The sequence below is a fragment of the Aspergillus ochraceoroseus genome (genome assembly GCF_002846915.1).
Source record: "Aspergillus ochraceoroseus IBT 24754 chromosome Unknown P175scaffold_8, whole genome shotgun sequence".
Lineage (NCBI taxonomy): Eukaryota > Fungi > Ascomycota > Eurotiomycetes > Eurotiales > Aspergillaceae > Aspergillus > Aspergillus ochraceoroseus.
Window position 1 is genome coordinate 1,205,326 of NW_024468483.1, and position 14,333 is coordinate 1,219,658.

Genomic DNA, 14,333 nt, shown 5'->3' on the forward strand with positions numbered 1-14,333 from the left:
AAGCGAGGAATTTAGCGCTCTCTGATTTGTTGATTGGGTTGTTGTATGCTTCGATGATTGACTTGGGTGTGACTTTGGGCAGGTTATGGGAGTTCTGAATATTGCACAGGCTGCATTGCATGCTGGGTTAAGATTGGTTAAAGTGATTATTTTCAAGTAGTTTAAACCCCTAGGAAGATGGTATTGATCTAGCATTAAATTCACTCCTGGTCCCCCAACAGGAGTACTAGCTATTATTATGAAATTTTGTATGAATAACCCTCATCCAAGATCCAGAAGTTACAATCGAATGCCACTGCTGGCCCGGAGAAAAACCCTCGGAAATGCGGTGCGAATTCAGCTTTATAGCTAGTATGGTGAGTCCATGTTTACTCCCCCCCGCTAAGCGCAAGACACGCGTCTACTGCCAATCCAACCCTAAATGTCGACAGTTAGCACCATACACATAGAAGAGTAGGGCAGAAGCCTTGTGTACCTTCCCTCTTTCATCTTAACCACATCATCGATCACATCCCGATCTAAGTTGGGGAACATGTTTGAAAGTGTTTCAACCACGGTGCTGTGCTCTGCACGTTGGATTCTTCTGGCCTCCGCGTCCTCAGCACTAGCTTGGCGGGCAGCGGCATCTTGAGCATCAAGCGTTCTAGATGGCGAACGCTGCCCTACACGGGCCCGAGGTTTTTCGGCTGACCGCCGCGGCTCCTCACCACTAGTACGAGGGGGTTGGTATACGTTCGGAGAGAGCCGAGATGGCATTCCAGGCTGGGGTGTTTGCGCAGGTTGCACGGGTCGTTCTTGCGGTGAGTCGGGTTCCTCGGAGAATATTCTTCCTATGGTAGAAAGCGGCTTCTGAATAGTTCTCAATAGCCCCGCCACCGGTGCACTTTCTTCATCGGTTGGTTGCGGTGTGTCTCTCCGTCCAGGATTACGGGGTATATCAGTAGATTTGCGCGATGGACCTGGTGCTCCTGCAGAAGATTTTTTGGACTCTAGGGATTCAGAAGCACGGTTCTGTTCAGCGATAGCTGAAACAGCAGCTTCGACATTCCGCTCAAACTCCTCATCTCCTACCGTTAAGCTTGTTCGGTCGAGTGTTTCAATAAATTGAATAGCGCCAGACTGCAAAGACATTAGACTGTATATTCTAACAGTTGTATTCTAGGTCATGCAAGAACCCACCAAGGACGATAAATAATAACCTGCTTCTCCCCCAAGTTTATCTTGGTTTCGGAATCGGAGAATATACTGAATATTGGACACCAGGTGTTCCGGCCTGGCCTGTAGTACCACGTAGATCAGGAGTGGTACAAACGAGTCTGCCGAAGTATCGGATTTCTTTGCATTTCTCAAGAGGCCTGAAAGTAAGATTAGCCACAGCTTTAACATGACCTCCTAAAGGGGCCTGACTTACCAAAAATAACCTTGCAGCAGTTTAAAATACAAATGACTTTATCACGAGGTGCCCGATAGCCGTTGATTTTTAGAAGCTCTATGCTTTGTCAGAAGTAATCCAACAAGCAGAGTGCAAAACCTTGACTTACCTTGCTGAGCAAGATTTAGGAATCGACGGCCCGAGGAACTCACTGGAGCAATATCAAGATGCTCCTCTTTCACCCAGCTATATATCCGCATTTTTTGAGCAAGTACTTCATCCCGCTCGACGTCCTCCTGATGCTGCCCTCGTCGCCATGGGCCATGTAGCCTTTCAATTTCTCGTCGTTTGCTCTTGCTTGCACTTCTTGGAATTGACGGGGGGCCCGGTATAGCAGGCGAAAATGTTTGGGAGTACAGTCTATTCATTACAAGCTTCTCCATACCTTCTTTAGCGTTATCAAATTCGCTGTCCGACACATCGCGCCAAATTTCACAAATAGCCATTTTATTGGTGATGAAAGCTAGAAAGTCATTGATGATCTTGACTTGTTCGTGGACCATCCACTGTCTCTTTCCAAACTCATTAAGAAATGAGCGCAGGAACTTAGCAACAGGGTCAGCGGTACGGTGTCGCAGCTGTTCTAGGAAACGATGGAAATCGAACGGCTGATCGGACTCGGGTTCAGGAGGCGGGGGAATAGTTGATGTAGATGAACGCCTGGTCAATGATAGTTCACCAGGAGCGGCAGTTTTATGAAAACTATTGGCAATCACAAGGGGCGGCTCCCCAAGAGAAGGTGACGCTCCGGTGACATGCTTGGGGCTTTGAGGGATACCCCCCGTGGTCTTTCCATGATCCAAACTTGACTTGCGCGGGGGGAAATGACCTTGTCCACCACCCAGAAACTGCTCCGCCAGTTCCATGCGAGGCGACAGGACCTGATCTTGAGCGCCGTTACGGGTCACGTCCTCAAATTGGTCGATGATGCTTTGGATTTCCGACTGTGAATCGTCATCTTTAGCTCCATCTCTGCTAGTGTCCTTTGCGGGTTTCTCATCGCCACCATTTGGGACCTCTGGTAGCTCTTTCTCCGCCCATTCGTTATTCGGTTGGTTGACGTAGGCTTCGTCCTTTTCCGGAGGTGTAGGCGGAGCCGCGTTTACATCCGGCGAAGATTTCTGTTCTGTAGTGTTGAGTGATAGTGAAAGCGTCCCCATCTGCTTTGGAAGAGTGGCGTCCTTCTGGGGCGATGTGGTATCCGCGGGGTCCATGGTGGATGGGATATCTGGCGGCGCTTGCCTCAAGGAGTCGGATCTTGATTGAGATTCCTCCTTCATATCTCTTAACTGAGCACTTTGGAGGTCTGACATCTCGGTTGGGGTCGCATCCTGTGACTGCACTGCTGATTCGAGGCCAGCCGACGTCACTTGCCGCTCAGCCTCATCCCCCTCATTGGGTGTTTTTGGTCGAGTCTTCCCTTGTTCACTGGGAGTCGGATATTTCGAGGGACCTGGGACAGACATAAGATATCTGCATGTGCGTCAAAAATAATGGAGTAAAAAGGGATAGTTATTCGCGAGGTAGGAGTTAGACGGCGATAAGGATCATGGTGAGGGCGAACTATTTGGAGGAAAGACTTGGTGGCTTGTCAACCGGGACAGAGCATGTAAAACTGGGGCGATTAAAAGGAAAGAAATTAGAACACTGGCTGGACAAATAGACCGGGCTTCCTCAGGGGCTCAGTTCCCAGAAAAGACGCTATCTTCCAGTGCTGTGATGAGCTCCTGAAGTGAAGTGTTGGGTTGTGCATCATAATAACTGACAATCGGCGCCCGCATATGTAATTGGGACGGGATCATCATTTCCCCGGGATCCGGTGGCTCTTTTTCGACTTTTGAAAAATATCTTTCACATCGTCGCGCATCTGGGCTTCCATTTTCCTATTTTTCAAGTCCCAGAGACTTGGCCCTTATCTAGGGCTGGAAAGATAACATGTGTGGAATCTACTGTTCGTTGAGTGCGAACAGGGCTCTGCGTCCGAGAAATCAAACTACCTCCTACCTACGAGAACGAGGGCCGGATAGCCAGGAGGTCTGCCACCATCTGCTTCAAAATGCAAAACCCAACGTGTTTAGTGACTTGGGCAGTCACCAAATTTACCTCACCTTTTACTCAACTGTCTTGTCTATGAGAGGAAACCACCTTGTGAAACAGCCCCTGTCGCACCCTGCCACAGAATCTTACTTCTGTTGGAATGGAGATGCCTGGAAGATAGCAGGCGAACCTATCAGTGGGAGAAACGACACAGAGCTGGTTTTCGATTATCTCATGCAAGCTACAGCACGGAACTTCCATGGAGGGGATTTCCAGCCACCTAAGAACCCTGTCCAAAGCTTTGCAAAAGCTATCAGCACTATCTCTGGGGCCTTTGCATTTGTCTTTTACGACTCCATCAATGCCAAGTTGTACTTCGGAAGAGACTGCCTTGGAAGGCGATCTTTGCTCTGGGGACTTGACGAGGATGGGAATCTCAAAATTTGTAGCCTTTGTGACGGAGAATCTGCCCCTACTCACTTTCAAGAAGTTGAGGCGGACGGTATCTACATGATTAGCCTTGAGCCTGGTGTCGAAACTGCTCTTGAACAAATTGCCGAGACTCCAGATCCGGAATCAGATGCGGAAGGCAATAGTCCCCGGTTTGATATCAAGAATATAAAGAAAATTCCCTGGAGCCATGAGCCTCTACCGACACCTCACATGGTTCGTGACTGTACTTTGAGTACTTACCTTATTCGCCACTAATTTTTACACAGATAAGTCCCATTCCTCCTATGAATAGGGAAGTGCCTGAGGGAACACCTCCACCACTAACCACTACCTCGTCTTTTGTCAGAGAGTTGGAGAAAAAGCTTCGCCTGTCTCTCGCAATGAGGATCCAGAACGTGCGCCAGCCACCTGGTGCAGAGAGCAGCGATGCGAAAGTTGCTGTGCTCTTTTCCGGAGGTCTTGATTGCACTCTGCTTGCAAGAATTGCTCATGACCTTTTACCAGAGGATGAAACCATCGATCTCCTCAATGTCGCATTTGAAAACCCGCGAGTAGTAGCAGCTGCCGCCAAAGAACTAGGGGAACCTACTTCTCCGTATGAAAACTGCCCGGACCGTATCACTGGACGGGCAGCATTTGCAGAACTTCAACGGATCTGTCCAAACCGTAACTGGAGATTCGTGGCAATTGATATCCCGTACGCTACTACAGTCACACACCGCGATACTGTTAAACATCTAATGCGGCCGCATAATACGGAAATGGACTTATCCATTGCATGCGCCTTATATTTTGCTGCTCGCGGGGAAGGCACAGCACTAGACAGCCAGCAACTCAACGCCCAGCCAGTCCCGTACAGAGCTTCAGCTCGAGTTCTACTGTCAGGGCTTGGAGCAGATGAGCTCTTCGCGGGATACTCAAGACATGGGATTGCATTTGCACGAGGCGGATTTACAGGCCTCATCGACGAGATTGACCTCGATGTCAGCCGTCTCGGGAAGCGAAACCTAGGCCGTGACAATCGAGTGATTGCGCACTGGGGCCGTGAGGCACGGTTCCCCTATCTAGATGAAGATTTTGTGGCTTGGGTGCTGAAGGCACCTGTTTGGGAGAAGTGTGGCTTCGGGGTCCCTGAGTCTCTAGGGGAAGTTAGCATTAGCGCTGAAAAGAAAGCGCTTCGGCTCTTGGCTTTAAATTTGGGGATGACGTCCGTTGCCCATGAGAAGAAACGAGCTATTCAGTTTGGTTCTAGAACGGCAAAGATGGAAAAGGGCAAATGCAAGGGAACAGATGCGTTGAGCTGAGCTCAGTCTCACCCTGCCTCCACTGTCTTCCTTCCCAACACAGCGTTATCATGATTTTCTCCATCCCGAGGGGTATATATATGACTACCTCATATGATGAGGACCAGCAATGATGACAACCATGGATCAGATACTTCCGAGACCTGCCTCGTTCTCATTCCAAGCAATTTAATTGACCCACCTCCCCAATGAGACCTAAGCGGCTACTTCTCCTCCCATGAGTGGCGACTGCAACCGCCTTTCCATCTTTCTTTTTGCCGAGGTGGCAAGAGCTGGTACTTCCCACGCATGGCTGGGGGGAAATTAGCTGTGCATGTACACCTCATTGGGATGCGTCGTTAAATCTAGCTAATCTTGAGAAGAGGTCCAGGTCTATGAGGTACATTATTATGAAAGGCAAGTCTGAGCTGCGTCGTCATTTTTTTTTTTTGATATATAATTTTGAGATTGCATATACACCTTTTTTCCAGCTATACTTTTACCCTTTCACCTCTCTACACACACACACATGTATATACTTTGCAAGATGTTTCCGGCTTAAAAGTACCCAGACGAAAGTTTGGACAAAACCCCGGGGTGTTAAAATATATACTATACATAAGTACACACACAGCTTCCGTTGATTGCATTGCATGTACGTACATACATACATACAGCACAGCACCACCACCTACCTACCTACCTACCTACCCACATAAAGAAAGAGTAGGTAGGTACCTAAACAACCTTAAGGGACAAATTAAGCTCAAAAGGGCCAATTAGATTGATCCATGGATACCAATTTTCCATTCCTCTAATCAGATCGAGACATTCCCGCTTCGTCCAAAGTCAAACTGCTCATGCAAGCATAGCCTGTCTGTCTGCCTGCCTGCCTGCCTGCCTGTCTGTCTGTCTGTTCTCCACGTTGTCTCCAGCCCAGCCTCAAATAGATATACATAAATAAGAACACACAGTCTTGAAGGGGGGGGGGGAAACAACCACAGATTAATATAGATTCAAGAAACAAATTACACAAGTGGATTACTAAATCATATGTTGATCTTATTCTCTCAAGATGGCCACCCGCCCACTGACTGACTGCTAGCTATTTCAACTTGGAAAACACCCTGAATATCCATGATTCATAGTAGTTTCTGCTACCTTTAGAGTATTCGTTAGACCTCGAATAAAAAGTTCAAGTTCGAAGAAAGGATGGATGGATGGTATAGGGATTTGTTTGGCGCTCTCATGTATTATTATTAGGTAGGGGCTCAAGAGGACGAATCCGAGGAACTCCGTACTCCCTCCGCAGCGAGATATGCAAGCTGATTTCAGCACTCAATTGAAAAACTCAACGCTTTACGAGACGCAAACAATTTATAAAAGGACGTAAATGGAGCAAGTAGTGAGTGGCAATTTAGATTCACTAAGAAAAAGTACAGTTATTGCATATTAAGTGTAATATAACTTAAAAACAGGGCCACGAGTCAATCCCGGTTGCGGGAGACATCAGAACCGGCCAGCGAAGAAAGAGTAAAGACAACAAATGAACCAGACCACGAATAGCCATGGTGAATAATGAAATAGAAAAAAAAAAAAAAAAAAACCAAGGTCCGGTCGCAGATACGCGTTTACCAGATTGAGAGAAAAGAAACTTTTATCCTGTCGCAGGCGTCATCGTCAGGTAACCATTCGCTGGAGACTGACTGGTACTTGCGACATCCATGAGACGAGAGGCTCGACGCCCCCGCCCACCAACATGCCCCGCGGGACTGGGTTTGTTGAGAGACCAAAACAGTAAGAACAAACAGCATGAGAAACAGAATACACACAAGCGCACAGTTGATCAAGGGTCATCATGAAAATGGAACGAAACTTTTTTAGACATTAGCAGCCCTGCTCTGGGCCAACGACTTCCAATACTCTTCTCGCTGCTCCGACTCCTCCAGCGCCTTCTCAAGCTCGGCAATACGACGCTCCATCTCTCCCTGGCGTTCAAGCTTGCGAGCACGAGACTTACGAGCAGCCTCGGTATTTCTGGCACGCTTGGCAGCGACGGGGTCGAGGGAATCGAACTTGATGGGAGGCAGAGGCCTCCGGTGGCGGGCGTTCACACCAGCGACGGTGGAGGGCTTGGCACTGCCGCGGGAGACGTTGGGAGACGCAGAGGGAGAAGCGTCGGCAGTATCAATCTCCGATTGAGTAATGGAGGCTGCGATCTCCAGAGCGGCAGGGTCAAAAGGCATTGACAGGCCATCGTGGGGGGGGAAGAGAGAATCCCACTCCTCATGGCCAGGGGCGAGATCCATATCGGTACCGAACATGGGAGAGGTATCTTGGCTAAAATATCCGGGCGACTCGAACGAGGGGGTGCTGAGTTCGGTGAAAGAGGTAGATGGAGGAGCCGAAGCGTCCATCATCAGATCCTTGGGAGAGATAGTGCCCGAAGGCACTGCTCCCATAGGATCTTTAGCCGCCATGATACCGGTGGGGATCAAGTGGGGAGAGAGCAGGGTAGGCTCGGTGACGTGGGCGAACTCGTCACCAAAGTCAAAGAGGTCTAATCGGGGGTTAGTATTGAGATGTTGGAAAACTGGAGATACTCGATCTCACCTTGAGCAATGTTTGGAGTAGACATGATGCGACGGTGGTTTAGGGGTTGTGTGTACTGGTTCTGGATAGGAGAATTGGTGGTGCTGTTGTTGTTGTTGTTGAATAGAGGGACAGGTGGACGTTGGAGGTAGTTAGAATTCGGAGCCGCAGGAGCCGAATTCGATGCTGCGTAAAGACGCAGGAGGTGCTTCCGATTAGAAGGACTAGACCGAAAAGTAGAAGACAGAGGGTATCCGGTGGACTGCGAAGCAAGTCTGGTCACCCGAGGAACCTGAACTGGAGAGCCTGCAAGCTGATTTTGTTGTTGCTGCAAGCTGAGAGAATGACGACGCGCAAAGTGCCTAGATCGGACCAGAGGTCGATGATACGCAGACAGTCTAGGGGCAGTACTCTGGAGAGCTGGCGCACGCAAGTCCCTGGGTTGAGGTTGAGGACACGAAGGTGGATAGAGTACAAAGTCCTCGTGAAGCGAACTGGGATTGTTGTTGTTGTTGTTGTTGTTGTTGTTGTTCAGATTCTGAGCCAAAGGCTGTTGGGGCGGTGGTGTAGGAAGCCATGGTTGCTGGTGGTTATCCGTGATGAACGACGTTACGTCGAACGTTGTTATGGTGTTGGAAGGGTAAGAGGAGAGATTAGAAAATGAGGTCCGTTGAGGATCTATGATGTCTGTTTCTAATGAAAAAGACGAGCTTTTCGCGGGGGATGCGCTTAACAGTCCATTTTGAAATGGACGATGATATTGAAACGCTGGAGTAGACAGGGATTGTATGGTGGCGAGATGCAAAGAAACTCAAGAGATGAGTATTGAAGACAGTACACGTTCTCTAATGCAGATAATGAGAACAGAATGTATGGAGGGATGGATTATCGCGAGGAAGGAGGAAGATAAGAAGGAAAAAGGGAAAAGAAAAAAGGAGGAAGCAGAAGCGCCAGGCAGCGAAGGGAAACCAGGCCGCTTTTAAAACTGGTGTGTGCGCCGTGCACCGGCTGGTTCAGCCAATCAGGATAGATTGCATCTCCGCCTGGTGTACTAACCACAATAGGCATAGTGCATATTATGCGGTCAGCAGGTGTGAGTCATAAGGCCATTCCCCTTTGTGATTGGCGGGCTCGGGTCGGTGTGGGTCTCCGTAGAGGCCCCAGGCACCGGAACGAGCCTCTATTGAATATTCCTCCTCCCTCCGATATTGTGGATTACAAACCATGGACGCTTCGTTGCTCCTGTCTTCCAAGTTCAAACACCAGGCCATTTTTACTCGTGGATGACGTTCACCTGCTCCCTCGGGGAAATGCCTGGCTGTTCGTTCAGTCCAATTGACCAACCAGCCGCTGGCGGAGGCGCTTCGAGGTATCATTGACTGTACCAGTGTACCTAGCAGCCATGCACAGAACTCACAGCCTCCCCAGGCTGACAGGGATGCCAATAGTGCTCCTCGGGGAATGAAGCCGTTTTGTAACCACCGCCCATGTTGAACGGGGCTGAGCCTCTTTTTTGTCTCACCCCCTCTCCATACAACTTCTCGACCTTCATATACGCAGTCTACCTCGACTATGCCTAGCCAATCAATCTTACCGCCGGAGAAGCGAATGTGAACCACTTGGTGTCGGAGTCCAGGACGCATTTTTTTCTCTCCTGTTGCTCCCTCTGTAGTCTTTACCCGATTGACTCCCCGCCATGCACCGTCGTGGTTGGTGCTGCCGAAGGGCGTGCATTCCAAACTCTAACCATCCATCTTGCCGGGTTTTTTTGCCCCCCCCAGTGCCGTGGATAAAAGACTGCAACACCGGATTCTTCCGCCTACGGAGCAGATAATTTCTCTTTTTTTTTTTTTCGGTCAATTATAATTATTATATTATCATCTTATATAACTACTACTGGTAGTTAGATTACGGACGGCACATCAGATCCGATACCCGGAAAGCTGAAACTCAAACCAAATTCAGAGAAAAAAAAAACCTGTTCTAGAAACCACGCACCATCGCACCCTAATTATCTGTCTTCCTAACCATTCTCCATTCTACTAGAAAATTAAATCCTCTCTCTCTCCCTAACTACTAACTAACTAATACTACGTAGTACCAAATTCCACAAACTCGAGTCGCGCACATCACTTCCACGCGCGTATTCTTGCCCAAGTCCACCCACCACATTATGGGTGTGTGTGTGTGTGTCTAAGCGCACTGACCACTGCGGTTTTCGTCAAGGCCCCAGAGTAACAAACACTAACTAACTAACTAACTAACGACTCTGTATGTACTCCATTCCCATAGTCCATATACACATGCGAGGTGGTCGTACGGAGTACGGAGTACTAGTACTTCTCTCATGCAATATTTCCTACCCAGTCCTCTTCCGTACTCCGTACTCTATACTCTGTAAGTATATATATATATATATATCTAACCGATAAATAGTTACGTAGCTTGGGGGTGCCTACCGGCCCTACCCCCGAGCTGAAGCGTCAGGCGTCCAAATACGGTGTACATGTCATGTCTGTCATACCTACCTAGTGTGGACTGTGGAGGGCGGCTAGGTAGACAGTTAGTTGTTTGTGTACGGAGTATTAGAATCGACTAACTATAGTCAACTATAACTATAACTAGTGATTGTACAAAGAGTACTTACTCTGTAACTATGTAGTATGCATTCTCAGTATATAACTATATAAGAGTAGATTAATTACATAATTAATTTTGGGAGTGCTAGCTAACACTCCTACCTTAAAACTAGTTAACTAGAGATAAAAGAAGAAAGAAGAAAATGATTAATTTCTTAATAATCAGTAGTTACCTAACTAGTTAGTTATTTATTGCCTGATTTTAAAATGGTAGCTTCCCCAGACTCCATGCGACGCAGTGGGCAGTGCCGCAGTGGTATGCAACAGTTTTAGAATAGTCCAACTCCACTGCACGATGAAGGAAATGAATGAGCCTCGATCTTTTCCCCCATCAATATTCAGATTCCTATTTGCGCTGATGTCGAGCCTGCCACATCAGCAACGTGGACGCCGTGCACTGGTGCCAGCTCATGCGGCTCTACAACTCTTGCGCTAACGGAAGATTCATCTCATATGAGATAAGCATGCAATTCAGAACAGAGAATCTACAGTAAAAAAAAAAAAAAAAAAAAATACCAAACAATGCATTGATTCTATTAGCTATTACCTATCAGCACCCTTGTAACAGACCATGCACGATATATAGTACACGGCGGTCAATGGCGTCGATTTGAGTGGAGGGGAGCATCCAACGTAAATCACCAGACTCAAGCCATCCAACAAGCAAATAGATCACCCTTCTCCCAATGAGGTATCAAGACAAAGCATCAAATGGCACAGTTAATCAAGTCACAAAGCGAATAATAAACGGCAAGTGGTATCAATCTAGTTTGGACGGCGCACAACATGATCTCACAAGGCACCAGGGGTATACCGCCTTGCAAGACCGGATATCATAAAGGAATGAAATGTAGCACTTGACATCAGGAGCAATATCAAGCCACAGAAAACGACCGTCAAATTAACAGAGGGTATCATTTGACACTCCATACAGAAAATGCACTCCCAGAAAACGCAAGTTTGCCATAGGAGTAACAGTTAAGACATTAATTCAAAGAAAATAAAAATAGTAAAAAAAAAAAAAACTCGGGCGATTAGGCGGTAAATGATTTTTTTTAGGCAATGTTTTTCATTTTCGTTCCTTTTTCTTTTCACTTTTCCGTCTCGCAAGATGGTTCATCCTGATGCAGAAGCTTCGGCAGGCAAATAACGCTGATCCCACCATTTCTCAAATTCGACTCCGTTTGACCCGTTTCACGCGGCGGCCTGGACAGGGGTGGCGGCGGCGGCGGCAACAACCGGCTGGGGCTCCTCAGCGACAGGATCCTCAGCAGGCTTGGCGGCCTCCTCAGCAGGGGACTCCTCGATAGCGGGCTCGGACTTGGCCTCGGCCTCAGACGCGGGTTCCTTGGCCTCGGGCTTCACGGCTTTGCTGGGCTTGCGGAAGATGCCACCCAGCTTGTTGCTCTTAGTCTTGGCATCGCCCTCAGCACCCTCAGTGTCAGAGTCACCCTTCTTCTTGCCGAAGCCGCTGAAGAAAGAGGTACGACGCTTGTCCTTGGTAGAGGTTTCAGCAGCGGGGGGTTCAGCAGTAGCGGCCTCATCCTCAGCAGCAGCAGTCGCGCTCTCAGGTTCACTAGGCTTAGCAGTCTCCTCGACGGGGTTGTCAAGCTGAGGAGCGGTGCTCGCAACCGGGGCAGTTTCGGTGGCAGCGCCAGCCTCCTTTTCAGACTTCTCATGAGAGGGGCTCGTGACCTTCTGGAAGAAGTTACCGAACAGAGATGCGCGCTTGGACTTGGAGGCGGGAGCGGCGTGCTCGGTCTCTTCCTTGGGCTCCTCAGCGGGGGCAGGAGCAGCCTCGTCTTCAGCAGCCGGCTCAGCAGCAGCGGTCTCAGCGGGCTTAGCCTCTTCGGCCTTGTTGTCCTCCTCCTCCTCCGCCTTCTTCTCCTCGGTTTCTTCCTTCTTTCCAAGGAGAGAACCGAAGATGCTGGCCCTCTTGCGAGAGCGGGAGCGGCTCTTGGCATCGACCTTGGTCTCCTCAGCGGGGGCAGGAGCAGCCTCTTCCTCAGGCTCAGCGGCCTTCTTGGTGGGCTCGACGACTGCGGGCTTGGCCAGCTTCTCGAGCTCAGCCTTGTAACCCTCGCTGGAGGTGATGGTCTCCTTCTCAGCCTTAGCCTCGGCGGACTTGGCCTCGAGCGCAGCAATCCAGCTGTCACGCTCGGCAGCGCTGGAGGCCTGGAAGGTGTACTTGTGGCCGCTCAGCTTGAAGTGGAACTCGTTGGAGCCCTCCTTGGCGATGTCGGAGATCTCAGCCTATTACCAAGTTAGATTTTTTTTTTCCCCCTCCTTCCCCCCTAAGGATGCCTGTTATGGCAAAACGTACCAAGCTGATGATTCCCGCAGGGGTAGCCTTATCCTCAGCGCGCTTGGCGAGGAAAAGGAGACCCTTGCCGGTCTGGCTAGCCCAGGCAACGACGGGGTTGGCGACAGCGGGTTTCTCGCTGGCGCGGTAGGCGGAGAGCTGCTTGGACTCAACAGCGTCATCGCTGAAGTAGAAGAAGCGCTTGGAGAAGCGAAGACCCCTGCCAGTCTGTGTTAGCTCTCCCATGTTCTGTTGATATCCTTTGGCGCCATCGAAATACTTACTTCACCAGACCAGGAGCCTTGTAGCCCAGGACGCCCTCGGAGGCGGGGACGACCTCCTCCTTGGCCTCCTCCGCGGGAGCATCCGCCTTGGATTCCTCTGCAGCAGCGGGGGCAGCGTCAGTGGTCTCAGCGGGGGTCTCCTGGGGGACGGCCTCAGCGGCAGGAGTCTCCGCGGCGGGAGCCTCAGCAGCGGGGGTCTCCTCAACGGGTTTCTGGGTGTCAGACATGATGTTGATGGATGATCAAAAGGAGTAATTATCGCTATGGCTAGGTATGGATGAGATTAAAATAAGTCGTAAGGAGGCTGGGAAAAGCTCCGTAAATAAACTCTGGGGTTCGAGTAGGGTATCTTAAGGGGGTATCTCAACAGAAAGAAACAAGAGCAACCTCAGCGCAAGGCTAGAAGAGCTTGGGTATCACAACGAAGGGGAAGAAAAGAAAAGAACAAGGATGTTCTGATAGTTAAAAAAAAAAGAAAAAAAAAAAGGGACAGCTCTGATGGAAGGGAATGGGGTAGTCGAGGGAAAGAAGAGAAGAAAAGGAGGAAGAAGAAGAAGAAGAAGAAGAAGAAGAAGAGAGAAGGAGAAAGAAGAAGAAAAGGATGGAGCAGGGGCGCGACAGGAGGGGAGGAAGTGAAAGAAAGGGAGTGTGTGTGTGTGTGTGTGTGTGTGTGTGTGGGAGCTGTAAAGGGCAAGGAGCTGCAGGGGGTCCTCACTCTGTTGGGATAGGGTACTTCTAGCCTGATTGATGCAGATTAACGGGCTTTAAACGTGACCCTTAATTCCCTTCCGTCATGAATTCGAGTTCATTTCTCTCAGAAATCATGGGAAGGTCGTGTGGATCCAATTCCTGCCACTTGCTCTAAAAATTTGGTTGGGACCCATCAGCTCCATGAGTCTGTCTCCTTTTCGAAGTACTCGTCCCACACACCAAAATTCCAACCATCTTTCGTTCTGATGATATTCTCAGACTCAAATAGATCTCATCTTATTATCATGATATCATCAGTATGAACTGAAACTAGAGAACTCCCCATCTTGTTCCCAAGGTTATCTTCCAAGGTTAAGATAGGTATCAAGTCTGATATACAGAGTAGTCTCTTCGTATAGGATCCACCAATTCTCAAACAAGAAAACCAATAGTGAACTTTAAAACCCCTTTTTTTTTTTTTCCTCGAGTATCAGAGTGCGACCAGTGAAATCCAGGTAACTAAAGTAATAATATTCGTACTACTACTACTACTACGTAGTATGTGGGAAAAGCACGGTCCAGCAGAGGTCTGAATACCTATACAGCCCTATCTCCTTTTCA

The 14,333-nt window shown here is 49.0% G+C and overlaps 5 protein-coding genes across 5 annotated transcripts; 1 reads left to right on the forward strand and 4 right to left on the reverse strand.

Annotated features, from left to right (window-relative positions):
- Positions 1–136: 136 nt before the first annotated feature.
- Positions 137–3,172, reverse strand: P175DRAFT_0504256 (guanine nucleotide exchange factor VPS9). Its single transcript, XM_040897815.1, has 5 exons — positions 1,542–3,172; positions 1,412–1,489; positions 1,180–1,355; positions 476–1,119; positions 137–417 (listed from the first exon to the last, which is right to left on the reverse strand). Exons 1-5 carry the CDS (start codon positions 2,896–2,898, stop codon positions 369–371), a joined length of 2,304 nt encoding a protein of 767 aa, XP_040749724.1. The 5' UTR covers positions 2,899–3,172; the 3' UTR covers positions 137–368.
- P175DRAFT_0526087 (asparagine synthetase domain-containing protein) lies at positions 2,896–5,262 on the forward strand. Its single transcript, XM_040899446.1, has 2 exons — positions 2,896–4,135; positions 4,189–5,262. The coding sequence occupies exons 1-2, from the start codon at positions 3,368–3,370 to the stop codon at positions 5,224–5,226; spliced, it is 1,806 nt and encodes a 601-aa protein (XP_040749725.1). The 5' UTR covers positions 2,896–3,367; the 3' UTR covers positions 5,227–5,262.
- A 1,823-nt stretch (positions 5,263–7,085) lies between these two features.
- On the reverse strand, positions 7,086–7,843 carry cpcA (amino acid starvation-responsive transcription factor GCN4; the record flags this gene model as incomplete). Its single annotated transcript, XM_040898612.1, has 2 exons — positions 7,086–7,765; positions 7,819–7,843. 2 exons carry the CDS (start codon positions 7,841–7,843, stop codon positions 7,086–7,088), a joined length of 705 nt encoding a protein of 234 aa, XP_040749726.1.
- A 1,030-nt stretch (positions 7,844–8,873) lies between these two features.
- On the reverse strand, positions 8,874–9,440 carry P175DRAFT_0535250 (uncharacterized protein; the record flags this gene model as incomplete). The annotated part of the gene is made up of 1 exon (XM_040900208.1): positions 8,874–9,440. One exon carries the CDS (start codon positions 9,438–9,440, stop codon positions 8,874–8,876), a length of 567 nt encoding a protein of 188 aa, XP_040749727.1.
- A 1,891-nt stretch (positions 9,441–11,331) lies between these two features.
- P175DRAFT_0504258 (uncharacterized protein) lies at positions 11,332–13,507 on the reverse strand. The gene is made up of 3 exons (XM_040897816.1): positions 13,023–13,507; positions 12,760–12,958; positions 11,332–12,689 (listed from the first exon to the last, which is right to left on the reverse strand). The coding sequence occupies exons 1-3, from the start codon at positions 13,247–13,249 to the stop codon at positions 11,631–11,633; spliced, it is 1,485 nt and encodes a 494-aa protein (XP_040749728.1). The 5' UTR covers positions 13,250–13,507; the 3' UTR covers positions 11,332–11,630.
- Between the last annotated feature and the right edge of the window lie 826 nt (positions 13,508–14,333).

Coding starts and splice junctions, on each gene's coding strand:
- P175DRAFT_0504258 (XM_040897816.1), bottom strand. CDS start 13,249: ATGTCTGACACCCAGAAACCCGTTGAGGAGACCCCCGCTGCTGAGGCT. Junction 12,959..13,022: donor AAGGCTCCTGGTCTGGTGAA/GTAAGTATTTCG, acceptor ACAGACTGGCAG/GGGTCTTCGCTTCTCCAAGC. Junction 12,690..12,759: donor CTGCGGGAATCATCAGCTTG/GTACGTTTTGCC, acceptor ACTTGGTAATAG/GCTGAGATCTCCGACATCGC.
- P175DRAFT_0526087 (XM_040899446.1), top strand. CDS start 3,368: ATGTGTGGAATCTACTGTTCGTTGAGTGCGAACAGGGCTCTGCGTCCG. Junction 4,136..4,188: donor CTCTACCGACACCTCACATG/GTTCGTGACTGT, acceptor ATTTTTACACAG/ATAAGTCCCATTCCTCCTAT.
- P175DRAFT_0504256 (XM_040897815.1), bottom strand. CDS start 2,898: ATGTCTGTCCCAGGTCCCTCGAAATATCCGACTCCCAGTGAACAAGGG. Junction 1,490..1,541: donor CCTAAATCTTGCTCAGCAAG/GTAAGTCAAGGT, acceptor GACAAAGCATAG/AGCTTCTAAAAATCAACGGC. Junction 418..475: donor GTTAAGATGAAAGAGGGAAG/GTACACAAGGCT, acceptor GTCGACATTTAG/GGTTGGATTGGCAGTAGACG.